Below are 16,337 nucleotides of genomic sequence, written 5' to 3'. Positions count from 1 at the left end.
CGCTGTCCAAAATATTGCAACACCCTAGGAAAATCACAGTCAATATGTTGACCATACACCTGTTGAAGAGTTTGACTACGCAATTTAGCCCTTAGCAGTGAGCCCAATCGATATATTGACTTTTTCTATTTAATACAAATTCTCACGATAAAACGAAATAAATTAAAGATAAAAAGACATTTTTTTCTTGGTACTAGTACTAATGGAAAAAACGCGGTTCGCTTAGCTGGACCATTTAGGACCCTACTGCCAAAAATAAATAAAAATAAAAAAAAAAACCGTTGAAGAATAATTGCTTCAATAATTACATACTTATCTATCTACATACATGTACATAATACGTACTAAAAAATCAATGTGAACAGATACATTAAACCAACAATTTAAAAGCAATACCTTAAAGCATGAATATAGTCAGATCTTATATTACGGAAAATATAATTTAATAGACTAATTATTAAGGGAAAATGGCGTGCAAATATAATACATTTACCCCTAATAGAACTATATGGTGACCTATCTCTAACTGCCATGTAAACTATACAATAACGTAAGCAATACAAAAAACGGCCTATTATAGTGCTGAGGTAGTTAATAAAGTCTTTTGGTATATGAAACCCTAATGACATATCTTCTCATATATAGATAGCTCCGTGCTTATAAAAAAAATAGCAAAAAGTATCGTCTCGAATTTATTAGAATTGATTTTTTTATCTGAAAGTCTTATAAAATGCTATATCATTGTAGATGTGGTGTAGATAGTATTAATTGAACGAAGCACGATTATAACTGTCCTGTTTAATTTAGGGATATACGAACTTGCCCTGTCGAGAAATTGATGAGCTGATTCATCCTAGTCTTAATATAGTTTATGTCTTTGCATATCCATGGATTAACAAATTGATGGTTGTGAATCTATTCTTTTTAGGTAAATCCCGCAGTTACTTTTTCTTTTTCCATTCCATTGGTTTTACTTGGTTAAAGAAAATGTTCTTATAAAACTGTTATGCAAGAGACTAAACACTTCTTCACATTTTGCCTTCAAAGTATTAATCAGAACCACAGTTCTAATTATAACGCATTCTCTCTATTTTTTGTTAAGGTAATCTTTCTAAATTCAAGCAATTTTACTCTTCACAAATGAATTAATAATGATCGTGACTTGATTCTTCTATTCATTCATCAGTCTCGTTTATAAATATCATGATGTTACACATTAATTCTTGTATCACATACTTATATCTCAATAATATGAAAATGACATCGTATACAACCCAAAATGGAAACCATATGATCGAGCTCTAAATGTCTGCCAATTGTAATTTACAACGATATTTCAATTGGTGCTATTTCTACAGCTAATTTAAAACAGATATTTAATAGTAGTTGTCAGAGTCTTACCGTTTGGATTTTAAATTTAAAAAAAGCAAATATGCCAAAAAAAATAATTAAGCTATACCCCAACTTATTTTTTTTAGTAGCAATTTTTTATCTTTGGCTTGAACATAAGCGAAAAAAAAAAAAAAAGCGGCTCCCCAACTTATTTTTTTGGGCTTATTTAAGACAAAATGTCTTATGTTCTGTACTACCAACACTAAAATTTTATAAGCTAAGCCAAACGAGCTCTAAATAAGGCAAATGTACTGTATATAATATGTTCATCTCAAATAATTTTCTAATAAAACCTATAAAGTTTAAATCCTTAAGGAGTCGTTTGGTTTGGAACAAATTATCTCAGGATAACTTATTCTGAGATTAATTATTCCGGGATTAATTATTTCACCCTCTTACAGGGATAAAATAACATTACAATTTTGAGATTAGTTCTTATGATTTTATCCCAACGAAATATGAAATAAATTTATTTCAAATATAATTAAAGATTATTTATTCTTATCATTCGTACCGAAGGACCAGTAATAGTAAAAGGAATAGGAGACAAAAATATAACATAGCCTTGATGTCCGGCAGAAACATAGGGTATGATGGACACGTGGAAGCATAATAACAAGATTGGTAGCTGTCTTCCAACTCTTTCCCATTTTTGGGCCCTTCGACAAATCTTTGTTTTCCTGCTTTCTGTTCACAAATTCTCCAAATAATTATTGACACTACCCCATACAATACCATTGTCTTTTGGGAATCTCAACCTTTTAATTAAAAAAGAAAAATCTCAGCCTTTTTCAGTTTGGTTGTTCGAGTTGTTAAGGCTAAGGTCATAAAATCTGAGTCTTTATAATTGAACTAGAATTTTGTATGTATTCTAATCTTAAATATTAGTCGTTTTCATAAATTAGCGTCATTATAGAAATTAGAACAAGGCCAATCTACTAGGAGTACCTTTTTTTTTTTTCTCTTTTTTTTTTCTCAAGTTCATCCTCAATATTCCTATGAGTGAGTGTCAATTAAGTGTGACATTTCAGAGAGATAAATGAAGGTTTAGAAAATAAATTTTATGATTAAGACTATCAAACTCTTGTAAGAAAAGTAGAGAAGTTCGTAAAAGATGGACAATCCTTTCGGTCCATATTAAATGGTGTTTTAAATTTGGACATCCTTTTTAAGAAGTTTACTCACTCTTAGAATGTAAGAAGTATATGAGATGGGTAATCTCTTTATATGACTTGGACAATCCTCACCTCTTGAGGTAAATTTTGGGTTGGTTAGATTCAAGATCTATTTCTTTACATGATATCAGAGCGCAACTCATTTCAATTCTCGTTTACAATGTTGGGTCCCATATTAAAATTGCTAACGTCCATGACGTTCAGCCCAGAGCTTGACGGGGGTGTTGAAGGAGTCACATGTCGGTAAATTATGGTATGAGAGAGCTTTTGTAAGGGTTGGGCAATTCTAACCTCTTGAGCTAGACCCATTTTTTTTTTTTTTTTTTTAGTGAAATGCTCTTATTCTGAACCAAAATCAAAAGGTAAAAACACCATTTAATACGAACCGAATACCATGAATAGGAGATTCCAAGTTAGTAACGTTTTAAAATTATGAATAACCAAACTTTGACATAAACCGGTAGACAAATGCTGCAACAACATTTTGTCACAAATAAAATTATACATGATAATTTTTTTGTGTTTTCTCAATATCCCTAGTCAACTGCCATATTTTTTTGTTACTTAATAGAAAACGAATAAACTGACTACCAAAGAAATTATGTTTCTTTTATTATTTTAAATTCATTTGCGATGAGTTGAATTCTTAGTACAAGCAATGACAAAGTCAAAAAATTGTCAAGGGTGTTCAAAATTTTAATATATACTCCTAGATAGATATATAAGTAGTTGGAGACCTCATTGGAATCTCTTAAGAAACTACTACTAGTATCAGTTATCATTTGTGAAAATTCAAGGATGGAGAAATAATAAAGTGAGCTCTTTTTGTTTTTTTTTTCTTTATTCCCTTTTTCAAAAGTTAAAGTGAATATGGAATAGTCAAAAAAAGAAGCAATAGGTAAACTTTGGGTTAGAATTTTTTTACAAGATCTCCCTTTTTTTTTTTTTTTTTTTTTTTTTTCTCTCTCTACGATGTCCGATATCTGCTTTGGACCCAATAAATTCAGTTCGCATTGGAAAGTCTTTCTTTGAGGATAAAATATTTCATAGTAAAAGTATCATATTCCAATGACTCAAAACTAACATCTCTAATTTACAGTTGGATAAAAGGCACACGAGGATGGCTTATGCTAAGCAAACTTTGTAGAAAAATCACATTATTACAGCGGTCCACAAGTGACTTTAACTTAGGATCTAAGTTTGCTAAAATTTTACAAAAGATTTAAATTTGAATCCCTGATAGAACCTAATTAATGAGACCTTTAAATTTGAAAAACTCTTAAAAAAAAAAAAGGGGAAGTTTGCTTTCAAATTGGGATAAGAATTGGTAATGGCAGACCCCACATTTTAGGGCAATTTAAAGTTGTGCCCCAAAATTAAGGGTAACAAATTTTCAATTGGGGGACCATCTTTAATCCAAGTTGTGTAGACAAAATGTCCCTAGTCCTTACTGGCAAATGAAAAGGGCCCTTTTTGACAATTATCCCACTGATTAAACTAATTTATCTTTGATTATTAGTCAAACATTAAAGATTACCAATTGCATTATGACTAAGGAATCTGCTTGAATACTCTTTTTAATTCCTCATTAAAGAAGTTTAGTAGATAACTTTTTTTAATTAGGGCCATATCACTTTCTAGTTTAGTGTGTTTGGTTCAATATTTGATTAAAGTGTTAAATTGGAATGTCAATTTGCTACGGCTGCTGTTTGTGGATGGCCTAGCTTTAATGTGTCCTCAAAATTCCCTCATAATCTTATTATCAAATTAGCTACTATTTGTATTATTTTTATCTCAAGCTTGCCAAATATATTGGGCTCAATTAGTGGTGTCAAATGTACGGGTAGATTTAAATTTTGGTGGGTTAAAATGAATGGAGTTAATAAATGACGGGTCATTATTCCGCCAGAAGGTTATTTAGGTTGAATGAACTGGGTAAAAAATAAGCTAAATAATGGGTCATAGCCTAATACGCTCAACTCTTACCAAGTTCTAATTTCTTTGTTTGTTCTCTTATAATTTATCTAATAAAACGTTTTTTTTTCTTATTGTGATTATATATAACATATCAAATTTCTCATGGATAAGTTTGGGCTATATTTCAGCCCTACTTTTGAGGGGTTGAACCGAAACTTGGATGTGTTGAGGGAATTATAGTTTCATGAACTAATTTTTTCAGCCTTAGACTCAATATGAAAGGAGGGCTGAATATTCTTCCTTTTTATCTTAAAGAACAACCGGGTGCACTAAGCTTTCGCCACGCATGAGATTCGGGGAAGGGCCGAACCACAAGGTTTATTGTACACAATCATACCCTGCATTTCTACGAGAGGTTGTTTCCACCACTCAAACCTGTGATCTCCTGGTCACTTACCAGTTACGCTAAGTCTCCCCTTCATATTACTCTTCTGGATTAATTATTAGTCTATACACTCCCACTAATTGAATTTTCTTCTGGAAAAGTACTCATATAATTCCTAAATTTCCTTCTAACGTAAAAGTGACTTTTTCAACAATTCTCATGTTCTTGAAATTTTTTGCTCTAGAGGGGGAAAATGCAATTCTTGTCAACTCACCCAACTGTCATGGCTAGAAGCAGTCCTTCTATAAGCAGAGTTTGGTAATTACAGTTTAAAAGAAAGGGAACAGAAAAAACACAAGGAGAAAAGTCTCTTATAACATGCTAGAAGAGAAGGAAAAAAGAAAAAAGGAAAAAAAAGAGGCGAGAGGATGATTCGTCATTCAATAGGAGTATTTTGCTGTAACTTACGAGAAGGAAAAACAATTATAGGTGACAAAATCAACACATCTTTAAATAACTTATTCAAATTAACGGTTTGGGTTATGATGCATTTGTTCACTTGATCCAGTAGATTGAATCCGAAATGACTCATAAAATTAAAAGGTAAAAACGAGCCAAAATAGTGTAACCTAGCGGGTTAATATGGAATTCAAGTGTGAAGATTAAGAATGACACGGATTTGAAAGAATTATAGCTAATAATTTAAGAAAACTACATTAATTTTCACTTCTTTAAAAAGTAAAATAAAAAAGGAACGGTTGTTAGGTCATGTTGTACGGATTGGATTACTGACCTTATTAGATCAAACCCACTTTTTCTCAATTAAACTTTCAGGCGGATCAAGTCGTGATCAGATTATCATATGTAAGTCAATTGATCAAATCCATATCATGTACTAATAAAGTTTTTTTTTATAGTTTTCTTTTGTCGCCTGATTTATCGTCGTTCAAAGGTTTGCAATTATTAGCTTCCTGCAATGACATGCAATGACGCCATGATATGTCAATCTGTCCAAGTTTGACCTAAACCATCTATTTACTACCTGTAGTCGCAAATTAGCAATCAAGATGCATACTATCATATACAAAGGTGATTAGCAAGAAGGTGAGAGGAAGATAGGAAAGGAGAGAGATGTTGTAGCTAGGGCAGACATTTCAACATGACTTAAATATTAAATTGTACTTGTTTATATAGCAAAAAGAATGAAAAGAAACAAGCAACTGCAACTAAATAATAATCTTAAAGCCATGTTAGTGATGTTAAGGGGGGGGGGGGGCTTCACCTGATAGATGATGGCAAAAGGGCATTTGCATGTGCTTCTTGGTCTCTTTATATTAATATCTACTAATTTATTTTATTATGTGGTATGATGAGTGTGCCCATTTATGGATAGGCAAATTGACAACCATAATTAGTTTACTTCATTGCAAAGGGACCCTCCTTGTCTCTTTTCTCTATTTTTTTTTTTTTTTTTGGAGAGGGGCCATTGGTGGGGGTTTTGATGATTTTGTGAGTGTTGTTATTATCATCAGTGCTGTTTTTGTGCAGGCAAGAATTTGGGCCTTCCAATGTTTTGAATTTGTCATATATTCAACGAGTTTGGAATTGAGGCATAACTACTCTAGTCTCAAATGCTTATAGAAGTTGATATCTTTGAAATTTTTATCTAGATAGTGACTAGTGAGCTAATTGATGATGAAAATGATTTGTACCTCGTTAAGAAAGCCATTGAAAGGCGACTAAAACACCAGAATACAAAATCGTCAATAGAGAATGGAGATGCAAAGCTATGTTTCACCCAGAGATACCTCATAAGTCAAAAGTTGACAAGAAAGAAAAGTTGAAAAGTTTAAAAGAATAAAGAACATTACTAGATGCCTTAAACTACCATAAGTAGGCATTATCCAATAACTTAAACCAGAATTTTGAAGCAACTTCATTCCAAAGATTTTGATAGTGTGATTACCTCTTCCTTTTGTACTGTTTGTTAGAAGCTAGATAGAAAAGATTCACATGCCATTCAAGTGATTAATATTTATCTAGGATCTATTAGACATATCCGGTCAGAGAATCTTAATTTTGCTATAAAATTAATTGGCAGCTAGCCAATAGCATATCTCTTTTTGATTAACAAGTAGTCTCTCAATCACATTTCAAAGATTGGTCTTATGTTTTAATGCATCCATATAATCTTTTTGGTGTGTATGCAAGAATGATAGTTAAGACTTCTGCTTCTCCTTTTTCATTATTTTTTCTCCACCCTCCCCACTAAAATCTCTCTCTTGGGATACATGCAATATATTTTTTTAGAAAACAAAATTTAGTATTAGAAAAGTCGCAATTTAACTTAGAAGACAAAGTATCTAGTATTAGATTGAAATAGACCCGGATATAGAGCAAACTAATTAAGAAGGTTCATACAACTGACTTAACTGATTTGGAATTCAAATGTAGTAATGTACTGATTTATTATAGTAGGATGCAGGTAGAAGCAAAATTTGAGGTAAAGCTATTTTTATTTGGAAATGTCTAATGTGACCAAAATGAAAAGTTATGTAAGTCTTCATCTAATTTTAATGAACACTCCTACACAGAATGGAAGTTTGCTACACTATTAAGTCTATGAATGAATTTGCAACAAATTTAGTATAACTGAAAATAGCCTCTTATTAATAGTTGAAGTTCCTCTACACAAACAAACAACAATGACTCGATCCCAAACAAATTGGAATTGACTATATGAATCACCACTATTCCATTTAAGTACCTCCATTACTCTTAACTAAGGGAAAAAAAGTTGTAAAGTGGCATTACTACTTACATCAACCGAAGATTTGCCAATTCTTGCTATGAGACTTTTTAAATGATACATTTCAGCAACATGTTTAGCACATAAGACTATATCCATCAGCAGAGGAAGAATTTCATGTAATGCAAAAAGTAACTTCTACCAATGCCAAAGTTAAAAATAGCCTATAAATGCATATATGTAGTCTCTGAATTTATCAACTAACAACAAGAAGTGGAAATTAAGTAATAAGGAAAAGGAAGAAATAATATCATAAATACTACAAAATCAAACTGATATCTCCTAGACCTTTGAGGTGTAATGTTCTTACTTAATCCCAAAAGGTAGGAGAAAATGAATCAAGAAGAAGTGTGCTTAGTGGCAAACTTAATTTACTCTGTATCTCTGATGCTTTCACTTGTAAGCCACAACTTCTTTTGGATGATAAAAACAAGTTCATCTCCTTCCTGGTCTTGATCTGTAGTTGGATCAGCTACTGCTTCCCAGTGCAATGGAGATAAATACTTCTTTACAAAGTCAATCACATGTTGTTTGTCGCGGAAGATGACAAAACCGCTAGGCCTTACTATGCGATCTATCTCGAGTAACAGATCCTCACCACTGCAACCCTTCTTTTCAATGTCAGAGAAAACATTCCAAGCATGGAGCAAATCATAGGTCCTAGGATATGTTGAAAATGCTTCACACCTGCACCCAAGGATGTGAAAGGAAGTAAGATTTCCAAATCTCCGATGATCACCATTAGGAGTGGCAAACGAGCGTCTCAGATCGGATATGAGCAGGTCGAAAACGGGTTAAACAAAAATGGATGAAATATCAGACTCGCCCATATTTAACACGGATACAAAATGGGTTAACTGACGGATAACATGGATATCCATGGTTTCAGGAATAGTCAGGTGAGAACACAAACTAAAAGCCAAAATAAGCTTAGACTCCCAGAAAGCAAGAACTCATGAAAAATAACAAGCAGACAAATGGGTATTGATAATATGGATACCATATTATCCATCTGGATATCCAATTTTTAGTGGATAATATCCATATTTGATCCATTTTTAAATGGTCAGTTATCCAACCCATATTTAATGGGTCGGATTGGACGGCTACTTGTCTTTTTTAATCATTTTGCCAGCCCTAATCATCATTAGCTCAAAGCATGAGAAAAAAAAAAAAAAACGTGTTCTCATAGATTCTAAACCATTCCATGCTTTTTATGGTTGTAAATTCTAAAGTTAGTTCAACGGCCAAGAAAATTTAATAAGCACTTAAAAAGGCAATGCGCATTTTAACACCTCAGATAAATGATACTTGTACAGGTTTTATTCTCCATCTTTGCTGTCAGTTAATTGACATATTAAGAGAATCTCAGAAGGTCACTTTCTGCAAGAATTTTGTGATGCAAAGATGCTTGAAGACATGCCTTTGATCAATTTATAAATGATGCTAGATAGTGCTCTTAGGTGAAAGATTGATGCGCACAAAGTAGACTGGAGAAATCTATATAGTTCTGCAAAAGTAAGTAATTATCCACGTACCAGTCATGAGTTGTGCCAATTAAACCACGGTCATATACAATCTTGAGAGTGTTAGGTCCATCTTTGGGTACAACGTTCATGACCCAGACATCTTTGTCCTTCAAAGCCCCAGCAAATGACCCCAAATTGGCCTTCATGTCCATGATGTTTCTCAGAGTGTCTGAAGAGATCTTTGGACTTAAAAGATTCCAGTAATGTTCAACCCTTCGCTGCCAAAGCTCCTGTTATAAGCCAAGAAAAGCAAGACACATATTAAGCTTCCCCTTTTCTTTCTCACAATTGCACCTGAGCACTTTAATCTCACGTGTGGAATGAAGTGGCAGAAATATAAGTACTAGAAGATTACCATGTCCTTCTCAAACATTTCACTTGAATACCCAAAATCAGCAAGACGGGGGGGAGGAGTAGTTAGCCTAGCTGGCCAAGGAGCAAGTCCACTTCCACTAACTTTGTGGTCATCTGATATCAGAAAATGATGTGAATAAGGAAATAATCTTTTGAGAAAAACTAAAGAGAACTAACTTTAATATTAGATGTATCTATTCCATAAAAGCCTCCAGAAATAATCAGACCATATATGCAAGAAAAATGCACTTACAAGGTTGAAAAATCCAGGGAGATACAGACATGATATTGGTTGACTTTTACATAACCACATCAGTAAACTATTGGGACCAATCACAAGTGATAGTAATATTAGTGGCCAACAAAAAATTCAAAACGACGACATTAACTTTAATTTTTATCCACCTAAAGGAAAACCAGAGCTGCTTGCAACCTACATGAACAGCTGCGGAAACGAAGTAATCAATTCAAGTAACTTCAGGAGCACCTACTGCAAATTTGCATCAAACGATGCCTGTCGAAACGAGACTATGAGCTTTTAGCTTTCCATCTTGTGTATAACTATAACCATAAGGAGGTTCATTATCGAAATAGTATTTGTCAACTTCAACATACATGGACCATTACTGTGACATTATATGTTCTGAAACAGAATATGCTTCGGAAAATCTTAAGTGATGTAGGAAGAGGGTCCGGGCGAAAGAAAATGTATGCGTTTGAAACAAAGATATGATCACAGCTAAAGCTTCCCAATCTTTTTTTCAAAAATTACCCAAAGCAATATCAAAACACTACAAATTGCAAAATTTGCTACTCTTCCTTATCCCAATTTAGTTAAATAGATCTCCAATTTACTATGACCCAATTTCTCATCCTTGTAACGGCTATACTTTCCATCTCTTATAACTCATATTAAAACAAAGTAACACCATCTTAAATAGTTCCAGTCATGACTGACATGTTTAAATCCCCACATTAGCCAAAGTAAATCATCTAAATTGATAATGAAGGCTACAAGTTAAGACGGAAACTTAAGACCTTGAACAAAGCAAAGTAAGTGGTATGGACCAGTTGTCTGGATGTATTTCAGCTTATGAAGCCATGATTCCAAGCTCTTAGTGAGCTGTTTGGTTATGACACTCGCTATTCACTGCTTAGGTGCTTTCACTAGCAGATTTTCTTAATATGCTATACCGGTTGAAAAAACCTTCCAAAGACTACTAGTTTTTGTGCTCAGCTCTATCTAATTTTGAGATCGGGTACTCAGTCACTCTTGCTTAGTTAACCAAGTATAAGATAATTCCATCTGCCATTTTTATGCTGAAGAATGAAAATAAGCAAGAGACAGGAAACTTACGATCAGAATAAGGTGTTATGCATGGTTCCATATTCACACCCCAAACAGCATCAGGATCATCATCGGACCGACAAAGTGGTGGTTGAGTACCAGCTGGTCTTTCATTGTAACAGTCATTGTTTAGAGGCTTGACCCAAATCACAGTTTGGTTCCTTTTTTCTGCTATTTTCCAGCACATGCGTTCAACAAGTGCGCTCATCTCTCTCCATATTCTGAGATCCTCTTCATCCTGTGCATATGCTTCTGGAGATGAGTAGGCAAAATAGCCTCCAGGTCTAAGCACCCTATCTAGCTCAAGAAGAAGGATGCCATCTCTTTGAAGCCAATCGATCCTACAACGGGAACAGTGAGCAAATTCAAATGATCTGCTTGGATAGGGAAGCCTTTTTGTTCCAAGAACACCAAGGTATGCAGGAATTCCTCTCTCTAAGGCAAATTGGATCTGATTCTGATGCACATCATTGGGCGCCAATGACATTGTTATGATATCAGATGATAGAAGATAACCACCAAAGCTAGCCACACCACAACCAACATCAAAAACCGTGCGTACCCTTCCTCCATTGTTCAAGTTATTGTTGGGAAAGTTCAGCATCTGCAATCATGATTAAGGTATAGCGCTGGTTACATATTGCATTTTTTTTTATTGAAAGATCTGCAATATTTTCAGAGAGAAGTCCTCACATTTGCAATTGAAGCAATGTACTTATCAGCTCCATAGTGAAAGTGAGTGCCTCCACCAGGAAATATTATCTTTTCACCCTTTTCAACCATCCAGTTTTGGTCAGATTTCTCATGTGCAAGGTGAGTATGTGGTATGTTCGCCTTCCAAACCTCATCTCTACTTTTTGGCCACTTAATTGGTACCTAAAACAGCACACAAGGGGAAAGCAAAAAAGATGGATCTCTTCAGGGAAAAATAAAAAATAAAAAAGAGTAATATTGGAAGGTAGAGCATACTCTTGACTTATATTTAGTACTGATATAGCTTATTTACCTTGTATCCAGCTGGAGGAGGAATCAAGCAATTGTAACGTCTTTCAGGCAATGGACAATGTCTTTCATAGTGCTCCATTAACGTCAGATCCAACTTCAATCTCATTTGGTATATGAGATGCCTGTCCAGACAGGGAATTAACTCCGAATGACGATCATCGCAAACCTTTCAAGAAGAAAAAAAAATAGTAGCAGAAAAGTCAAAAAGTCAACAAACAAAACAACCAAAATGCGGCAAGTATTTCCTGTTCCTCCATTTATCCAACGGGTTAGTTGGATGAGAGTGATGTGACATCACATCTAGAAACAAAACTAGAAAGAAAAACAAGAAAGGAAAATAATACTCACTGGGAAGCTCTTAGGAACGATGCCATCTTCACCATCTTCCAGCCCAAACTTCTCATCTTGCTTGCTGCTGAGATCAGAGTCATCATCTCCACCCAAATATGAAGATCCCAGTTTCCTCAAAGATCGGCTGCCGTACTCCAGAGCAGATTCACCATTGTTCTTAGAGCCAAAATACAAATACAGGACAACAACAAAGGCTGCAACAACAGCTACAGAAGTCAACAAGCGCTTCTTCTGGGCTCCATCTGATCTCCCTCGCATCATTTTTGTAGTTTTAGAATCTGCAGAAAAGCTTCAGCGTCACCCTTCCCCTTCAGTTCTTAGAAGTCATTGCTTAGGTGGACCAGTTAGCTCCAAGATCCCAAATTTAACAGATTGCACAATCTGAAGGAAGAGGGATTTCTTTTATTGGGGAATTAACCTGTGGATTCACATGCACAAACCATTAAATTAGCTCAAGTAGTGTGGAAGAAAGCAAATTTAAGAAATAACAAGAAAGAACAAACACAGAGATAATTCAAAAATGAATCTAAAAAATCAAAAAAGCAATTAAGAAAGGCCAACCCAAGTAGATATTGCAGTATGCACTAATCTTGCATGTACGCCACATAAGCAATATTTCTTTGAAACGAAAATGTAACTTAAACTGATGCATTTCTTGTATAATTTTCATGATATCAGAAACAATCTTTGAAGCCATATTGAATTCCATAAAAGTTCCCAAGCTCACATATGGTTCTGACTTTGGGTATTACTCCTTGAAATTAGACGATAAGTTTGTCTCCTTCTCTAGCCAGTAGAGATCTAGATGGATGCAACAACGATCCACTAACTGCATAATGCTTCATGAATTATCTTTAAAGGATTACCAAAGAATACTTTTGCTCCCCCAAATATAATAGGTATAAAATTACACATGTAACTAAGCGATGTATTCAAAAGGAAAATGAAATTCAACTTTTATCCTTGGAGATCAAAACTATAATGCCATTATGCTGATGGACCTGATCAACCACATGGGTGGAAGATCAGAACCCAAATTCAGCACAACACATACAAGGAATCCTTTTTACAAAAATAATAAACAAATAAAGAATACATCATTTCAAGAAATTAAACAGTAACCATCAATGACAGCTATAAGAATAACTTTTTTTGATAAGGACAGCTATAAGAATAACTAAACTTACTGAAACACAGATCTGGGATGATACAATTAACAATCCAAGATTACTAATACAAATCAACAAGTCTAGGCACATTAGCATTAATAGGTACATTAAAAAAAGCAGAGAACAGATTTCATCCTAGCTGGGAAATATAAACTAGCATAAAAGCCCAAAGGGTAAGCAAAAATCCAATATGATCCATTAAACAAGCCACGATTACTAATACAAATCAAGAAGATTAAACATCAACGTCAATGGGTACAAACAACTTAAGCAAAGAGCAGATTTTGGCCTAGCTGGAGATAATTAACAGCACAAAAGCCAAATGGGTAAGCTAGATTCAATATGATGCATTAAAACAAAAACCATATTTGTTAATACAAATCAACAAGATTAAGCACTAGCAATAAAGGATCAAATTTTTGCCTAGCTACTAGCATTAAAAGATCAAACTTTTGTCATCAAAAAAAATTGCCTAGCTAAAAACGATTAACAAGCACAAAAGTCCAAATGGTAAGGCAGATTTAATATAATGCACTAAAAAAAACCCATGATTGGTAATAAAATCAACAAGATTAAGCACTAGCATTAAAAGATTAGAGTTTTGCCTAGCTGAGAATGATTAACAAGCACAAAAGACCAAATCGGCAAACAAGATTCAACATGATGCATTAACAAAACCATAATTGTTAATACAAATCAAGAAGATTAAACACTAGCATTAATGGGTCAAAAACATTAGAGCAAAAGATTAGAACTTTGCCTAGATAAGAATGATAAACACAGGATTGATCAACAAGATTAAGCACTAGCAATTAATGGGTCCAAAACATTAGAGCAAAAGATTAGAACTTTGCCTAGCTAAGAATGATAAACGCATGATTGTTAATACAAATCAAGAAGATTAAGCACTAGCATTAAAAGATTAGAACTTTGCCTAGCTAAGAATGATAAACACATGATTGTTAATACAAATCAACAAGATTAAGCACTAGCAATTAATGGGTCCAAAACATTAGATCAAAAGATTAGATTTTTGCCTAGCTAAGATGATTAACAAGCACAAAAAGCTAAATGGGCAAGCCAGATTCAATATGATGCATTAATATAAATCAACAAGATTAAGCACTAGCACTAAAAGATCAAATTTTTGCCTAGCTGAGAATGATTAACAAGCACAAAAGGCCAAAAAGGTAATCAAGATTCAACATGATGCATTAACAAAACCATAATTGTTAATATAAATCAAGAAGATTAAGCACTAGCATTAAAAGATTAGAACTTTGCCTAGCTGAGAATGATTAACAAGCAAAAAAGGCCAAAAGGGTAAGCAAAAAACCAATCAGATCCAATGAAACAAGAAAGAATCTTACAGGGATAAGGTACAGATCTGAAATTTGGAAAAATGGGTAAGTGTTAGAAAATGGAAATAGTGTGAGGTGGCAAGAGAAACAAGAAAATAGCAAAGTGTATGATGGAGAAGAGAGTGAAAGAAAGGCTGGCAAGTAGTGTATAAAAAGGAAAATGTATTATGGGATACAGTTGAGAAGAATGAATGGAGAGAGAGAGTGTGCGTGTGTGCCGACAAGGGGGGTGGGGTATTGGATCTCAATTTCTGTGAGAGTGAAAATTTTGGGATGTTTTTTGCTATTTTGGGAATAGTGAGGGAATAAAAGTGATAGGTCCAAACTTTCATGTTGCTAAGTGTAAAATTCAGTATGGTCAGTTTTTCTGTTAAAAAAAAAAAAAAAAAAGGGACTTTATAGGGCTATCCAGTGGGATAAAAAAAATTAACTGCCTATATTTATTTATTATTATAAAATTCATTTTATTAATAATATTATATAACACAAATTTGCATATTATATAGCCTTCAAAGTATATAATCTACATAAAATTGAATATCACGGAAATATACAAAGCATACACATTGAGTATTTTAGAAATACTTTTGTGTAAATAGGAGTGAATTGTAAATAGGAGTGAATTGTACTCCCTTCGGTCCATTTTACTTATCGTCCGCAATAAAAATAAATGGTCAAAATAATTGTCAATTTAAAAAACCAAAATATATTAACTCTATTAGTTTCCACCATTACCCTTACTTCATAAACTTGAAGAGATATTAATGTGATGAAAAAGAAAGTAGCATTAATTGAGATAAAAAAATAAATAAGAATAATTTAATCAAATTACTCTTTTAGTTAATGTTTTCTTAAGGGATGTAAAAAAACACAAGAAGTAAAATGGATCGAAGGGATTAATAAGTTTCAAAACAGCCATATTTTGGGTGATGGCCATTTATGTTAATTTTCCAAAAAAAGAAAGAAAAAAACACATTATACACGTACTTATTATTATATTGCTCTGTAAATGATCGATTGCCGACTCCTCCAACTTTCTTTTTCACTCTTTTCCTAGTTGGTGTTTTAGTGTTTTATTGTTCATGATTTTTTCACAAATAGAAAATTTGAGTTATTGTGACGACTTCGATTAAACAAAATCTACAATTTACTCGTAAGGATGGCTGAGTTGATTGAGTAGGAGATCTCTAATAGGAGGTCTCAGGTTCGAAATCTCCGTGACGCTTTGCCGGTCGAAATTTCGGTACCATCACACGTGATTGTCATGCATGGTTTATCTCTTTAGTGTGATTTCGAGCTATTGTACTGAAGTGGGGTTTACTCAAAATTCACCCTAACTGGTTCCATAGTTTGAAAAAACAACTTACCAATTTAAAATTTTAAAGTATGTCAATAAACCATTCATAAATATTTTAATCCTTAAAAAAGTGGATCTGGAAATTTTTGTTGCGCAGCTTGTGCGTTCTTTTTCAGGTAAAAACATTATTGGACTCATAATAATATCTAACACTAGTGTATACAGAAAAGTTTTTGTTTATGACA

General features: G+C 33.6%; 1 protein-coding gene across 1 annotated transcript; it reads right to left on the bottom strand.

The window, feature by feature from the left end:
• Positions 1-7,831: 7,831 nt before the first annotated feature.
• On the bottom strand, positions 7,832-14,965 carry LOC132033431 (probable methyltransferase PMT3). Its single transcript, XM_059423441.1, has 8 exons — positions 14,805-14,965; positions 12,263-12,683; positions 11,916-12,080; positions 11,603-11,785; positions 10,919-11,513; positions 9,563-9,675; positions 9,217-9,437; positions 7,832-8,365 (listed from the first exon to the last, which is right to left on the bottom strand). Exons 2-8 carry the CDS (start codon positions 12,524-12,526, stop codon positions 8,050-8,052), a joined length of 1,857 nt encoding a protein of 618 aa, XP_059279424.1. The 5' UTR covers positions 12,527-12,683; positions 14,805-14,965; the 3' UTR covers positions 7,832-8,049.
• Positions 14,966-16,337: the final 1,372 nt, after the last annotated feature.

Source organism: Lycium ferocissimum, chromosome 1, assembly GCF_029784015.1.
Source record: "Lycium ferocissimum isolate CSIRO_LF1 chromosome 1, AGI_CSIRO_Lferr_CH_V1, whole genome shotgun sequence".
In the NCBI taxonomy this organism is placed as follows: domain Eukaryota; kingdom Viridiplantae; phylum Streptophyta; class Magnoliopsida; order Solanales; family Solanaceae; genus Lycium; species Lycium ferocissimum.
Note: the sequence above shows the minus strand (reverse complement) of the source record. Positions and strands in the feature narration are given on the sequence as shown.